The sequence below is a fragment of the Dendrobates tinctorius genome, unplaced genomic scaffold (genome assembly GCF_039654945.1).
Source record: "Dendrobates tinctorius isolate UK_male_01 unplaced genomic scaffold, ASM3965494v1 ptg000211l, whole genome shotgun sequence".
Classification (NCBI taxonomy): domain Eukaryota; kingdom Metazoa; phylum Chordata; class Amphibia; order Anura; family Dendrobatidae; genus Dendrobates; species Dendrobates tinctorius.
The window spans coordinates 7,995,427-8,009,020 of record NW_027361878.1 but is presented as its reverse complement, the minus strand read 5'-3'; the positions used below and the strand labels follow the sequence as shown (position 1 = coordinate 8,009,020).

General features: G+C 42.9%; 1 protein-coding gene across 4 annotated transcripts in view; it reads left to right on the top strand.

The window, feature by feature from the left end:
- Positions 1-13,594, top strand: part of CRACR2B (calcium release activated channel regulator 2B) — a 91,523-nt gene that overhangs the window by 55,569 nt on the left and 22,360 nt on the right. For all 4 annotated transcript variants that reach the window (XM_073554373.1, XM_073554372.1, XM_073554371.1 and 1 more), the window contains 3 exons: positions 2,139-2,285; positions 6,105-6,195; positions 12,774-12,869. In XM_073554373.1, coding sequence (XP_073410474.1) covers positions 2,139-2,285; positions 6,105-6,195; positions 12,774-12,869 — 334 coding nt within the window. The remainder of the gene's footprint in view (positions 1-2,138; positions 2,286-6,104; positions 6,196-12,773; positions 12,870-13,594) is intronic.

Below are 13,594 nucleotides of genomic sequence, written 5' to 3'. Positions count from 1 at the left end.
TGTTGGCTATCATTTTCTGAATTATCAGCGTATTCGAGGTCTTCTGTCCCAAACTTACAGCCTGATAGTCACACAGGAGGCTGCAAGTTTGGGTCGACACACCTGCCATCAGACCGGGCATTGTGGACTTTATACTGACTATGAAATATGCGCACATGAACCCTGGCCTAACTTGAAGATTCAGCCCCAAGGGATCATCAGTATCTTATTGTTTCTTCAATACACCAAAAAAGCTTCACCTGTGCAGCTGACACAATAAAAACACCTCATATGTGAAACGAAAAAAGCTTAAGCCAAAAGCCATCAATAGCGATGTACTGCGGTATCAAGGTATTAAAGCACAAGGTGTTCATTCTGCTTAAAAGAAATCAGATCTAAATGTGCATATTGCATAACTTTTCCAGCCTCGAGTTTAACTATTGCCAGCTTCTTTTAGAGCACCCCAGAAGAAGTTAGCAAAGGTGAAACTCGAGTCAAGCTGGAGACATTGTGATATGCTTGAACGTTTTCCATTTCACATAGGAAATGCCTTTTTATTGTATCAGTTTCACGGGTGACGCCATTTTGATGTATGAAGTGACCGCTGTGCTTGTTGAAACACAGACCAATCCTTCTGAGCTGTATCTTAAAGCAAAGCCCATTTCCTAGGCTTAGCGATTTTTCTTTAAACCTCTAGCTATATATTAAACCCCCTACAGAAGTGATACCATTTTGAAAACTGCGCCTCTCAACGTTGTCAAAACTGCAAAACTGCTGTTACGTGGTTTAGTATTCTACTATTCCCTTTGGGTGCTTTTTAGGAATTAGCGTAAAGTGGAATGACAGGAAGAACCTTTTTTTATTTTTACCACTATAATGTTGCTAGCATCGTAATAGCTGCAAACCCAGAGACCATGAGTTTACGTTAATTTTCATGGCGACCATCAGGACCACACAGTCACTATTGCTGGGTGCCGATGGGGTTAAAGTGGGAGATCCCACACTCTGTTAACCATCTAGAGGCCACTGTCCCTATTGATAGTAGCATCAAGGGCGTTAAACGGCCATGGGCGGTGCCAGCATCGGTCGTGACTGATGCAGCAGGGGGTCAGCTATAGTGTACAGCCGACAGCTGATGCATGGCAGCTATTCACATAAGGTCTTGTTCAGTATGTGTTGTAGGTGTAACTTTTGAATTACTATAGTTCTGTTTACCTGGACTTAAAGCAAATATTAGCAAATACCCTTTAATTAGAAATGTAGTATAGTTCTTCTGATAAATTGTCACTTACGGTTACCCCATGTGCAGGACATTGAAATATCTTAGATATCCATGGTTATGACCACTCATATAGACTTAGTTCTTGTAACCATGGATGTTTAAGCTACTGCAATGATCTGGAAATGGGTAAGCAGCATAGTTTATCAGAAGGACTATACTATATTTCTAATTGGAGGCGTTTGCTTATATCATTATTATTAGTATTATTACACCTACTACATATTGGAGTAGGATGTTGGAGTCGAGAACACCCATTTAACTCATCACCAAACCTTTAGTGCACTAAGTTTGGATCAGCAGAAACGTATGAACACTGGCGCAGACACAGAGAAGGGCCCCTGTGTAAGGACAATATATGGGCCCTTTGCAGTCCAATAGCTCATGATAATGCTCAATTAGACCTGCTGTGGAGGCAGTAGCGGGCTGTCTTATCTCTTGGGCCTATGTGCTGCTGCACAGGTTGCACCATTGATATGTCTGTCCCCGCCCACGAGGATCCAAGTGTTATATCGGGAATACATGCTATATATGTAGTCTTATATTGTTCTCTCTTTCTTTTTGTGTTCTCTCTTTTTGTGTTATATATCTTTATATACTTACATTTATGGATATACTATGATCTGAAAAATGCAGTGTCCCCAGTACACTGCCAGCCTGCAAGGCGGCTCCACGCAAAGTGTTGAGTCAAGGAGCAGACGGCTGAAGTGAACAGAAGCGGAATAGTTATGACAATTTGTACACGTGCCAAGTGTTTTTGGCAAGATGTGTCGGTCGTCCTCCCAAGTTTCCTTAGGCTAGTAGCACCCATCCTATGTATGTCATATTTATACATTACTTCCCTTATCTGACTTATTGAGTTGTGCATTGTTTCCCTAAGACACAGGCAGAGCCGGTATCTGTGGAATCGTCTACGCAAGGAGTGTCCCGATTTGCTTACAAACTTTGAAGATCTTCTCTTCGGCTTTTCCTCTGACATCCGGGATGTGCACCGTGAAAAAGAGACTCTGGAACAGGCTTTAAAAAGGTGTGTATTTCCCCAAATCTACTCCCCCTTAACTGTTAAATGACTGTGCACCAACAGGTCTTCCCTTCGGATTTCTAGAGGTCTACACCAGCTGATTTTTGTGGATGGCTATTAAGCCTTTCTTTATAATTAGTCCACCGCATTGGATAATTAATTGTAAAATATGCAGGTGACATGACGAGCTGCTTTCTGACTTTTGGATGCGGCGTTATTTTGCAGCTCTTATTTCGAGAACAGACCTGTATTGGATAATTATCTTTTTTGGGGTTATGTTTCTTCTTTTGAAATAATTAAAGGGATCCCCTAATCTACAAATTCGATTTTGTTTTTTAACTGTTTGTTATCCCACAAGACTGTCTGCAGTTTTGTTAAAATGTTTTGGGGTTAAAAACAAAAAAATCTTTCTATCTCCTCCTCTGATTTCCTCCAGGAAGGCATTGCACAGCTTGTCTCGTCTCAATGGACGGTTTCCATTACCACAAGATGTCACTTATCTTGCTCCACTCATTTTTCGCAAGTGTATTCTTGAATATGGAGCTGAAGGGGTGTGGGGTGGGAGCTATTATAATTTAAAGGGAATCTGTCAATAGATTTCTACTACCGCATGTGAGAGCCCCATGATAAAAGGACAGACACTGATTTTAACGATGTGTCACTTACTGGGCTGCTTGCTGTAGTTTTGATAAAATCACTGTTTTCTCTGCTGCACATCTAGCTGTTCTCTAAATGCTGATTTCTGGATAACCCCGCCTATACCACACTGATTGACTGCTTTCTGTGTACACAGGTAGAAAGCTGCCAATCAGTGGTGGGGGTGTGGTTGGACTATCCTCTAGTGATCATCTCCTGCTGTTAAAACAGTGACTTTATCAAAACTATATCAAGCAGCCCAGTAAGTGACACATTTCTGGAATCGGGGTCTCTTCCCCTACCTAAAGCTGTTCTCAGATTACGTGGCAAAAACTCGGTGACAGATTTCCTTTAATGACACCTGTTTTGGAATTTGTGCATTTGAGACTGAAGAGTGAATATGAGGATGTCCTAATAAATGCTTATCCCATTAATTTACACTCTTTGTAGTTTTATTGTGGAGGAAGCCAATTAATTCACAAAGGTAGACGGGTGTATAATAATGTCATTGTTCTACAAAGCAGGACTGCTCCCAGTTTATATAGTGCCGCTGTGTGTACTGTAATAATAAGTGCCTACGCTGAATGCAGGTACTTGCCAGTGACTCAGCAGGGAAGGCCGGTCAGCGATATCTTCCTTATGTGGATACCATATCTTTTTATTATATCTGTAGTGTCTTCGTCTAATAAATATCGAACCATCGTGCTTGTAACTCTGTCTATTAAGGATAAAGGTTACACATACATAAGATAAAGTAGTGTAGAGCTGGAGCGGTGGCAGAGCCTGCTGGAAATGGGCAAGTTAGTATAGATCCTGCAGTGTTATAGAACCTGGGGATACCCTAAAATCCAATGGAACATCAAAGTTGTGAGGTCAAAAAAGCTTCGCAAAATTCTAAAATAGATATTTTTCTGTCCATAGGTATAGCGTCGTAAGTGTCTGTCCAGGTTTAAAAAAAAAATATTTTTAATAAAAACTTTGATATGCAATACCAGGCACAGCCTGTGGACAAAAGTGGAGCTGTTTCTAGGCAAAAACAAAGCAGATTTTTTTCTAACGGATAATTGAGCAGGTATCAGGACTGGACTTAACTTTCGTTGCTTGGCTCACCAGCCAATATTTGTGGTGCTTTTGGGTGCGGTGGAGTTTGATGGAGTTATGTTCAGAGAAATAGTGAATGGGCTATAAATAAAAGGACTCCGATTAGGGAACTTGCCCTCAACAGATGTGTTTTTAGGGAGCGTCTGAAACTGTGTAAGTTGTGATTAGTTCTAAATTTTTGAGGTAGAGCATTCCAGAGGATTGGTGCAACTTGTGAGAAGTCTAGGACTCGGGAGTTGGAGGTACAGATTATTGTGGATGTTAGTGGAAAGTCGCTTGCGGATCATAAAGAATGGGTAGACCACTAAACAGAAATTATAAAAAGTGATAAAACATATCATGTAAAAAGTGCATGCCTGGATGGGTGATAAACTTTTGTTAAAGTAATGAGAAGTTATTCCATTTAGCAAAGTGAATGAAAAGCAAGAAATTCATTATTGTAACTTCATTAAAATAGTTTCATGGGCATAGAAAAATATCGGATTTGTTTCTAGTCTAGCTCATAAAGTTTATCTATGATTGAGTCAGCCAGACTGGAAACGCATTGGATATTTTTCTATGTCCATTCTCTTTTTTAATAGTCATCATATAGAATATTTTGCTTTTCGCTGCGCTAGATCGAAAAGTCTTCCTCGTCATCACTTTGAACAAAGCTGGTAGATGACTTGACAAGCCTCATCCGTGCACAGTGGAGTGGATTGCCCAGGAAACCAGAATGAACCATACGTATATTGGATGGTGGGAGCTGTTTCCACAAATTTTTTTTTTTTATTTAATTCGTTTATTAAACCATAAACAGATGTATAGTACACAATCTGGTATATAATGTTAAGCATAATACAAAATATACATGTGCTTCATACGACATTAAAATGTAACGCAAAATGTACATACCAGTTGTATACAAATAAAGCAAAACATAATGCCAATTAAATCACAATGGTCTTGCGTTATTATTCCAGTGATGAAATCTACCTAACTTCTAAACCGTACCTACATCTACAAGAACAGAAACTATCCCGCAGCCTACTTCCACATTATTAGCTGTTTATTATGTGACATCTCCACTCTGCAAAGTGAGGCGAGAGGAATTCCACCTCTCCCAAATCTTTTCGAATTTACCTGGGCACCCTCTGTTTTGATATAACGTGCGTTCATGTGGGATAATTGAATTCACTAAATTGATCCAGGACCCGAGAGAGGGAGATGAACCTCCCATCCACCGCAATGCCAATACCTTTCGTGCCATAAACAGTGTCTCCCGTAGGAAAATCCCAACATATTGACCCCATGTCTCCTCATCCCATACTCCAAATAGTGTTTCCACAAATTTTTTGATCCGTGAGTTTCCCCCCACGCCCATGAGGAGTTGAATGGTGCGGCTGGTCATACAGGTGCCCCTGCTTCTCCTCCATCAAGTCTGCGACATTGAAGACACCTGATGATAGCCAAGCACTGCTCTGTACTTTCCTCTGAGTAGTAGAGGAAATTCCGCACCATACAACTGAATGGCCGTCTGAAGTCCTTTGTTCTAACAATCAGTGGGACCCTTACCAATCTGATAACTATCACCTACTCAATGGTGAGGTGATAACTGGTTTAGGCTGGAATACCCCTTTAAGGTTATGCAACAGTCTCCCCAAAAAGACTAGCTCTATCAAGAGTCTTGTAAGTTCCGGCAAGTCTCCTACATAGTTGATAAGTCTTCCCTCTGTTTGTCACTGGGAAACGCCTAAGATTATAAAAATGTGTTTAAGGTAAGAGTCAGACGACCATATAACTTGGAGGAGGATCGTAGAGCAATGCTCGGACTGGCCATCTGCTCTCCCGACCTGAGCGTGGCAGCATGTACTTTTATGCAGCTGTCATGCTTCAGTCAGGAGAGCCGCCGGCCATTCCGAGCGTTGCGCTACGATCCTCGTCCAAGTTATACGGCCATCTGACTCTTCACTAACCCTAGAGGATTAGAAGTATGACACTCTCCATTATTATGTGTATTATGTTCATGATAAGCTCATGATAAAAGATGAAGCATAGCTTTGTTGTTGTATTAAGCTCATGATGTCCATGTGATTTTGTGCACTGCAGGAAAGAGATAGATCACGGACGAGAGGTGCGGAGTCTGTATGATGAGATGGAGCAACAAATTAAAATAGAGAAAGAACGGCATCTCCGAAAGGTAGGATCCGATAACGGCATGACATTGATAAGTCATCTGGAAATAATAAGGATGGGTTCACACAATGTGGCCCTGTTGCATTTTTTATTTTTTTTTCAACGGCTTTCTGAAATCTCTTCAAAACTGCACAGTTTTTGATACAGTCTTGAAAGATTGTGGCAAAAAAACATGCAATTTTGCAGCTTTGCAGGAAAACTGCATTGGAAGTAAACCTTTAAAACACTTGAATGTGTTTCTTCCATGACTCACAAAAGCCACCAAAGTACTACATTGATGGTAAGTGTACAGTATAATGTGTCACAAAACAAAATGATTGCTATGGATAACAAAGACAATCACTTATTATTATTGGTTGCTGATGATTGCTGTAGAGTTTTGATCATTGAGCTCCAGTTGCAGAGATCTGGGTTCCTCTAATGCTGGAAAGCAAAGTGATGGCTAAAAAAAGTGCACTGTAAAGATATGGACATTGCAGGAGGAGGATAAAGAGAAGATGTCACCAGGATAGACACCCCCCCCCCCCGTGTCCACTGATCGATTCCTTATATACAGTGTACAGACGTTTCTACCTATAAGGGTCTGTCCTGGTGACAAATTACCTTTAGTTGTCCTAAAACATTCGTTATCTAAAAAAGTCCTCTATCTGCTCCACACTCTGCAAATAACTATTTTTCCTGAGCTTCCTCCCCCCGGGTTGGGTGACTATGTACTTCCTACTGTTTGTGTCCTGGCTTGAGTGACTAGATATTTCCTACTCCTACTCTGTGTCCCGGGTTGGGTGACTAGGTACTTCCTACTCTTTGTGTCTCAGGTTGGGTGTCTAGCTACTTCCTACTCTGTGCCCTGGGTTGGGTGACTACTTACTTTCTACTCTGTGTCCCGGGTTGGGTGACTTGGTATTTCCTACTCTTTGTGTCTCGGGTTGGGTGACTAGGTACTTCCTGCTCTGTGTCCTAGGTTGGGTGTCTAGCTACTTCCTACTCTGTCCTGGGTTGGGTGACTACTTACTTTCTACTCTGTGTCCCGGGTTGGGTGACTTGGTATTTCCTACTCTTTGTGTCTCGGGTTGGGTGACTAGGTACTTCCTGCTCTGTGTCCTAGGTTGGGTGTCTAGCTACTTCCTACTCTGTCCTGGGTTGGGTGACTACTTACTTTCTACTCTGTGTCCCGGGTTGGGTGACTTGGTATTTCCTACTCTTTGTGTCTCGGGTTGGGTGACTAGGTACTTCCTGCTCTGTGTCCTAGGTTGGGTGTCTAGCTACTTCCTACTCTGTCCTGGGTTGGGTGACTACTTACTTTCTACTCTGTGTCCCGGGTTGGGTGACTTGGTACTTCCTACTCTTTGTGTCCCGGGTTGGGTGACTAGGTACTTCCTGCTCTTTGTGTCCCGGGTTGGGTGACTAGGTACTTCCTGCTCTTTGTGGCAAATGAGACCCCCCCCCCAGGCAGTCTCTGTCTGGAGCGACAAAGTGAAGAACCACCATAGACCCACAAGAGGCAGCAAGCCGTATTAATGCAAGCTCAGTCCCCCCACCGATCTCTGTACAACCAGCCTCCAGCGTCTGCACATGTGACTGCTGCAGCCTATGATCGGTTCCATTGGACATATGTGATGAGTGTAGAGTGGCTGATGGGGGATTTTGGAGGAGTATTGCCAGAATAGGTGGTAAGGTAGAGGGGTTTTTTTTTCGCTGGACTTGGAGATTTTGTCATATGGAGATCTGCAGATTTATTTCAGAGTCTGACTTAATAGAGAAAGTCTCCAATCAACCAGTTCAACTCTCAATCTGCAACATAAATTGCCATGCGGTTGAGATTTTTAGGCTTCGTTCACACCTTGCAGCTGTACTGCGTTTCATTTTTTGCTAGCACAAAATTGCATAAAAAAATATTACAGCTCCATTGTGACTGGAGCAAAAAAAAAGCATGCAGTGCAGCCACAAAGGATAAAAGTAGCCTTAAACTATGTTCTCATGATGAGTTTTTGGTAAGTTTCTTTATGCTGCATATTTTTGAAAAATGCAAAAACCTATTTTACTTAATGGGTGGAGAAAATCTGCAACATCAAAAGCTCATCGTGGGAACATAGCCTTAAACCTTTAGCATGTCAAATGTTTGCTGCAAATGGGTAAAATATCTTCGAATATCATGCACTTTGCTGCCAACGCATTCTGTTGCGGATTTGCCTTGTGAAAATCCAATCAGAAAATCCACCAGAATTTTGTTACATGTGAACACAACCCTAAAGCTGCCGTGCAGTGTTGTACGCAGCAGAGGTTCCGGATTTCGTGGGGTGTGGCAGGGTAAACACATGCCTGAGATCTTTACTTTGATTCAAGGAATGATTGTGCTGTTTGACCTTTTCTTCTGTGACGCAGAATATTCTTTTGTGGCAGCACACAAAGTCCTGTAATCATGTGTTAAATAAATTACAATACAGTTTTGCATTGCAGCTCCGCATTCACTGCTAAATATTCATATTTTGTAGCTAATTTACATTTTGTGACACACGATTTAAGGCCAGATTCAGAGGATCTCGTGAAAAATCACTTTTTTTTTTTGTTTTTCTTCTTTAAAAAAGTATCTGTTTTTATACACTGCTCAAAAAAATAAAGGGAACACTTAAACAACAGAGTCTAACTCCAAGTAAATCAAACTTCGGTGAAATCCAACTGTCCACTTAGGAAGCAACACTGATTGACAATCAATTTCACATGCTGTTGCGCATTTCTTTGGAGGGCCGCACGGTGTTGGGCTGTGAGCACAACCCCCATCTGTGGACATCGGGCCCTCAGACCATCCTCATGGAGTTGGTTTCTAACCGTTTGTGCAGACACATGCACATTTGTTGCCTGCTGGAGGTCATTTTGCAGGGCTCTGGCAGTGCTCCTCCTGTTCCTCCTTGCACAAAGGCGGAGATAGCGGTCCTGCTGCTGGGTTGTTGCCCTCCTACGGCCCCCTCCACGTCTCCTGGTGTACTGGCCTGTCTCCTGGTAGTGCCTCTGGACACTACACTGACAGACACAGCAAACCTTCTTGCCACAGCTCGCACTGATGTGCCATCCTGGATGAGCTGCACTATCTGAGCCACTTGTGTGGGTTGTAGAGTCCATCTCATGCTACCACGAGTGTGAAAGCACAACCAACATTCAAAAGTGACCAAAACATCAGCCAGAAAGCATTGGTACTGAGATGTGGTCTGTGGTCCCCACCTGCAGAACCACTCCTTTATTGAGGGTGTCTTGATAATTGCTAATAATTTCCATCTGTTGTCTATTCCATTTGCACAACAGCATGTGAAATTGATTGTCAAGCAGTGTTGCTTCCTAAGTGGACAGTTTGATTTCACAGAAGTTTGATTTACTTGGAGTTAGATTCTGTTGTTTAAGTGTTCCCTTTATTTTTTTGAGCAGTGTACATCAACACTTAAACCCTTACCGAAGTGATCGCAGGTCATCAGTCGGTTGTTGAAGACTCCCATGCTTGTCATTACAGAGCTCCCTTGAAACCCTGCCTGTGGCTGAGCTTCAAAGGAGATTTTTACTATATGCAGCAATATTGCTGCATATAGTTCAAGTGATCCGATGAAGTCTCTTACGGGGATTAATTAATAAATACAGTTCAGAGTGGGAAAAAAAATGTAAATATGAAAGAAAAAAATAAAAAGTCAAATTAACCCCTCCCCTCATTAAAAATGAAAAGCATAAAAAATACACGTGTGGTATCAAAATATAAAAATAATTGAGCTGATTGTTAAACACCATAAACAGCAAAAAAATTTTTTTGGGGGGGTCATTGGTAAACCACAAAAAATGTTGTAACAAGTGATTAAAATGTTATCTGTCCCGAAATGGAATCGATAAAATGTTTGTCTCACCCTGCAAAAAATAAGCCCTCACATAGCTCAATCAGGTGTAGAATGAAAACGATATGATTCAAAATTTTTCTTTTTTTGAAGTGCTCATTTCTTTTTATCACCACTAAAATATTACCCCATACAATGAGTAGATACATTTTTTTTCTTAGTTTTCACAATTGACATTGGTAGTTTTGTGACAATATTATTATGGAATTTTTTTTTAGTAAAGTAAACCACTGTGCTTAAATTGTATTCGTTATCTTTGAGGCTGATTTTATTTGCCAAGTTAGGTCTCCCATGGAGGGAATTTCCTACATGTGAACCAATAAAACCCGGAGGCCACAGTGTAGCGTAGAGGAATGTTCTGCAGCGATACAATCGTGTGCTTGTTTGCACAACTGCATCACCTTTGCTACATTTCCTTGCGTCCGGCCGTCTGATGCCGCCTGTTGGCATACCCATAGATGAAAATAATGCAGGAAAATAGTGATGCCATTCCAGAGTGTATATTAAATAAAGTGGCTTATTTGTTAAAGATGATCTTTGACCAGATAAAAAGTGGCCAATGTTTGCTCTCATTTAATTTCTGCTGCTCCCCTGTGTAAGCCATATAGTATATGTGTGCGTGTGTGTACATACAGTACTTATATATATTGTACATGTGCGAGATCAGATGTATATTACTAGCTATGAACCCATTCTATAACCGGGTGGAGAGCATTTTTCTTGGTGTATGGTCTCCTCACCCCCCAATCCTGGTATGTATGGTCCCCTCACCCCCCAATTCTGGTATGTATGGTCCCCTCACCCCCCTATCCTGATATGTATGGTCCTCTCACCCCCCCTATCCTGGTATGCATGGTACCTTTCATCTCCCAATCCTGGTATGCATGGTCCCCCTCACCCCCCCTATCCTGGTATGCATGGTCCCCCTCACCCCACCTATCCTGGTATGCATGGTCCCCCTCACCCCACCTATCCTGGTATGCATGGTCCACCTCACCCCCCCCATCCTGGTATGCATGGTCCCCCTCGCCCCCTTTTCCTGGTATGCATGGTCCCTTCACCCTCCTTTCCTGGTATGCATGGTCCCTTCACCCCCCATTTCTGGTATGCATGGTCCCCTCACCCCCCTCTTCTGGTGTGCATAGTCCTCTAGTCCTCTCACCCCGCCATCCTGGTTTGCATGGTCCCTTCACCCCCCCCCATTTCTGGTATGCATGGTCCCCCTCACCCCCCCCATCCTGGTATGCATGGTCCCCTCACCCCCCAATCCTGGTATGCATGCTCCCCCTCACCCCCCCCTAACCTGATATGCATGGTCCCCTCGCCCCCCCCCTATCCTGGTATGCATGGTCCTCTCACCCCCCTTTCCTGGTATGCATGGTCCCCTCACCCCCCAAATCCTGGTATGAATTGTCCTCTCATCCCCCTTTCGTGGTATGCCTGGTCCCCTCACCCCCCCTTCCTGGTATGCATGGTCCCCTCACCCCTATTAAATAGCACACATACAAAAAAAATATACTCCCCTTTCTTCCCTGTGTTCCAGCGCTGTCACATTCTGCTGGAGGCCGGGGTAGGAGTTCGGCGCCGGAGTACGCGCATGCCCATACCGCGCGGTCCGGCGCCATATTGCTGAAGACACATTGCAAATGTGTCTTCAGTAAAATGGCTCTTGATAGCGCGCATGCGCGATTCTCACACGCATTCCGGCCCCGTTCTCCGGCCGAAGAGAAGCGCCGCGGCAACGCTCCTCCCGATCAGGTAAGTATGCAAGTATGGCCCCGGAAATCGCGGTATGCAGTGTGTACGGTACCGCCATCTCCGGCGCCATACACACTCCTGACCACTGGATGCCTCATTCTGTCTGGAGCTTGCGCAGTCTATAAAGGCTTCAGACAGAGTGACGCTCCCACAGTTATATTATAGATACAAACTCTGCCATACGGTTCCAGAGAAGTAGGCATTTTTTTTATAGCTAATTTATATGGTGTGTGGCGAGGGAACGTCGCTCACAGGATCCTATGGGGTGTGCCTTTAGGCTGCTCTGCATAATTACCCTGTGAGCACCACCCCCTTGCAAAGACCTTAAAAATTAACACTACTGTATATAAAAAGGGCCATATCTCTGGAACTGTATGACGATTTAAAAAAAAATAACAGCAGTAGGGAATAAAATAAGTGCAATAAGTGGCAAGATTTTAACTCGGGGGGGGGGGAAATTATGGCCACTTGTAAGGACAAATGTTAAAATTTGATCCTGTGAGGCCTTCTAGAAAACGTCCCTGAGAAACCCTTTTGTGTACTTAGAAAATGAATAGGAGCTGATCTGCAGTACCCTGTAGCGGCCACTACATACGGTGATGAAGCAATGATTTTGTGCTCTGTACGTGGTTTATATCCAACCACTGACGGAGCTGGTAATGGCTGATTGCTTGTGATGCTGCGTGGGCCCTCCCCTCCGTCTGATATTGATGACCTATTGTAAGGATAGTCCATCAATATCAGAGTAGTGAAAAACCCTTTTAAAATCACCATCTACACCAATATCTACTATCCATGGATAGTTGGGGATTTAGAGTCACCTGATCCATGATGATATCGACTTGGCATTTAACAAAAAAATCACGTTTTTGATGTGCACACAAAGTTTTCCATTTTTACTATGATTAAATGCCATTGAGAATTTCCAGTTGACACGTCTTGTCCCATTGTGCAGGACTCCATGAAACAACAGGACAGACACACAAATCTTCAGAGAGAACTGCTGATAAAAGAACAAGAGCTCGAGGGCATCGCTCTCCACCAGAGACAGGTACAGTGCCCGTAACACAAGATTATTATACCCTTTAATGGATGATAAATCATTTATGTTTAAATGACTAAACACTTGAGATTATTTTTCAGATACCTATAAAATATTTTGGGACTAGTTTTCACCAGTCCAACCTGAATTTTTCCTTAAAAGGGTTATCCAGGACTATATTAGTACTTAGACCCACAGTAAATAATTAACAGGCAGGTAGTTGCTAACTACCTGCCTGTTCTGCCCAGCGCAGATCTCTGCCAGCAAAGGGCGGTCACGTATCGTTACTGCGATTCTGAGGCTTCATGTCGATAGAGCAGTGGCTTCTTATACTCTTTGGTCTGTTGACGAGGTGTAAGATGGCCAAAAGTCATGCTGATCGACAGCCTGCTCCCTTCTGCCTTACTGTGGGTAGCCAGCTGTCAACAAGCATGATGTTGTCAGCCACATCCCAGCACAGTAGCGCGGAAGAAGAACTGCTCTGTTGACATGGAGCAGCTGAATTGTACCCTGAGTCAGCGGCATCTACCTTATTTTTTTCACTAGGAGCCAAAAAAACAAATATAGTCCTAGATAACCCCTTTAGAGTAACTACACTTTTTTCCCCTCCATTTTTATGTATTTTATGAAGTTTTCAGGTTCTCCCGGCCACTATAATGTTTTTGTTTTTTTTTCCTTTTAGAGTGCGTGCTCTCTGTCTCTCTTAAGAGAGCGTTTCACACTAGGCTGAAACA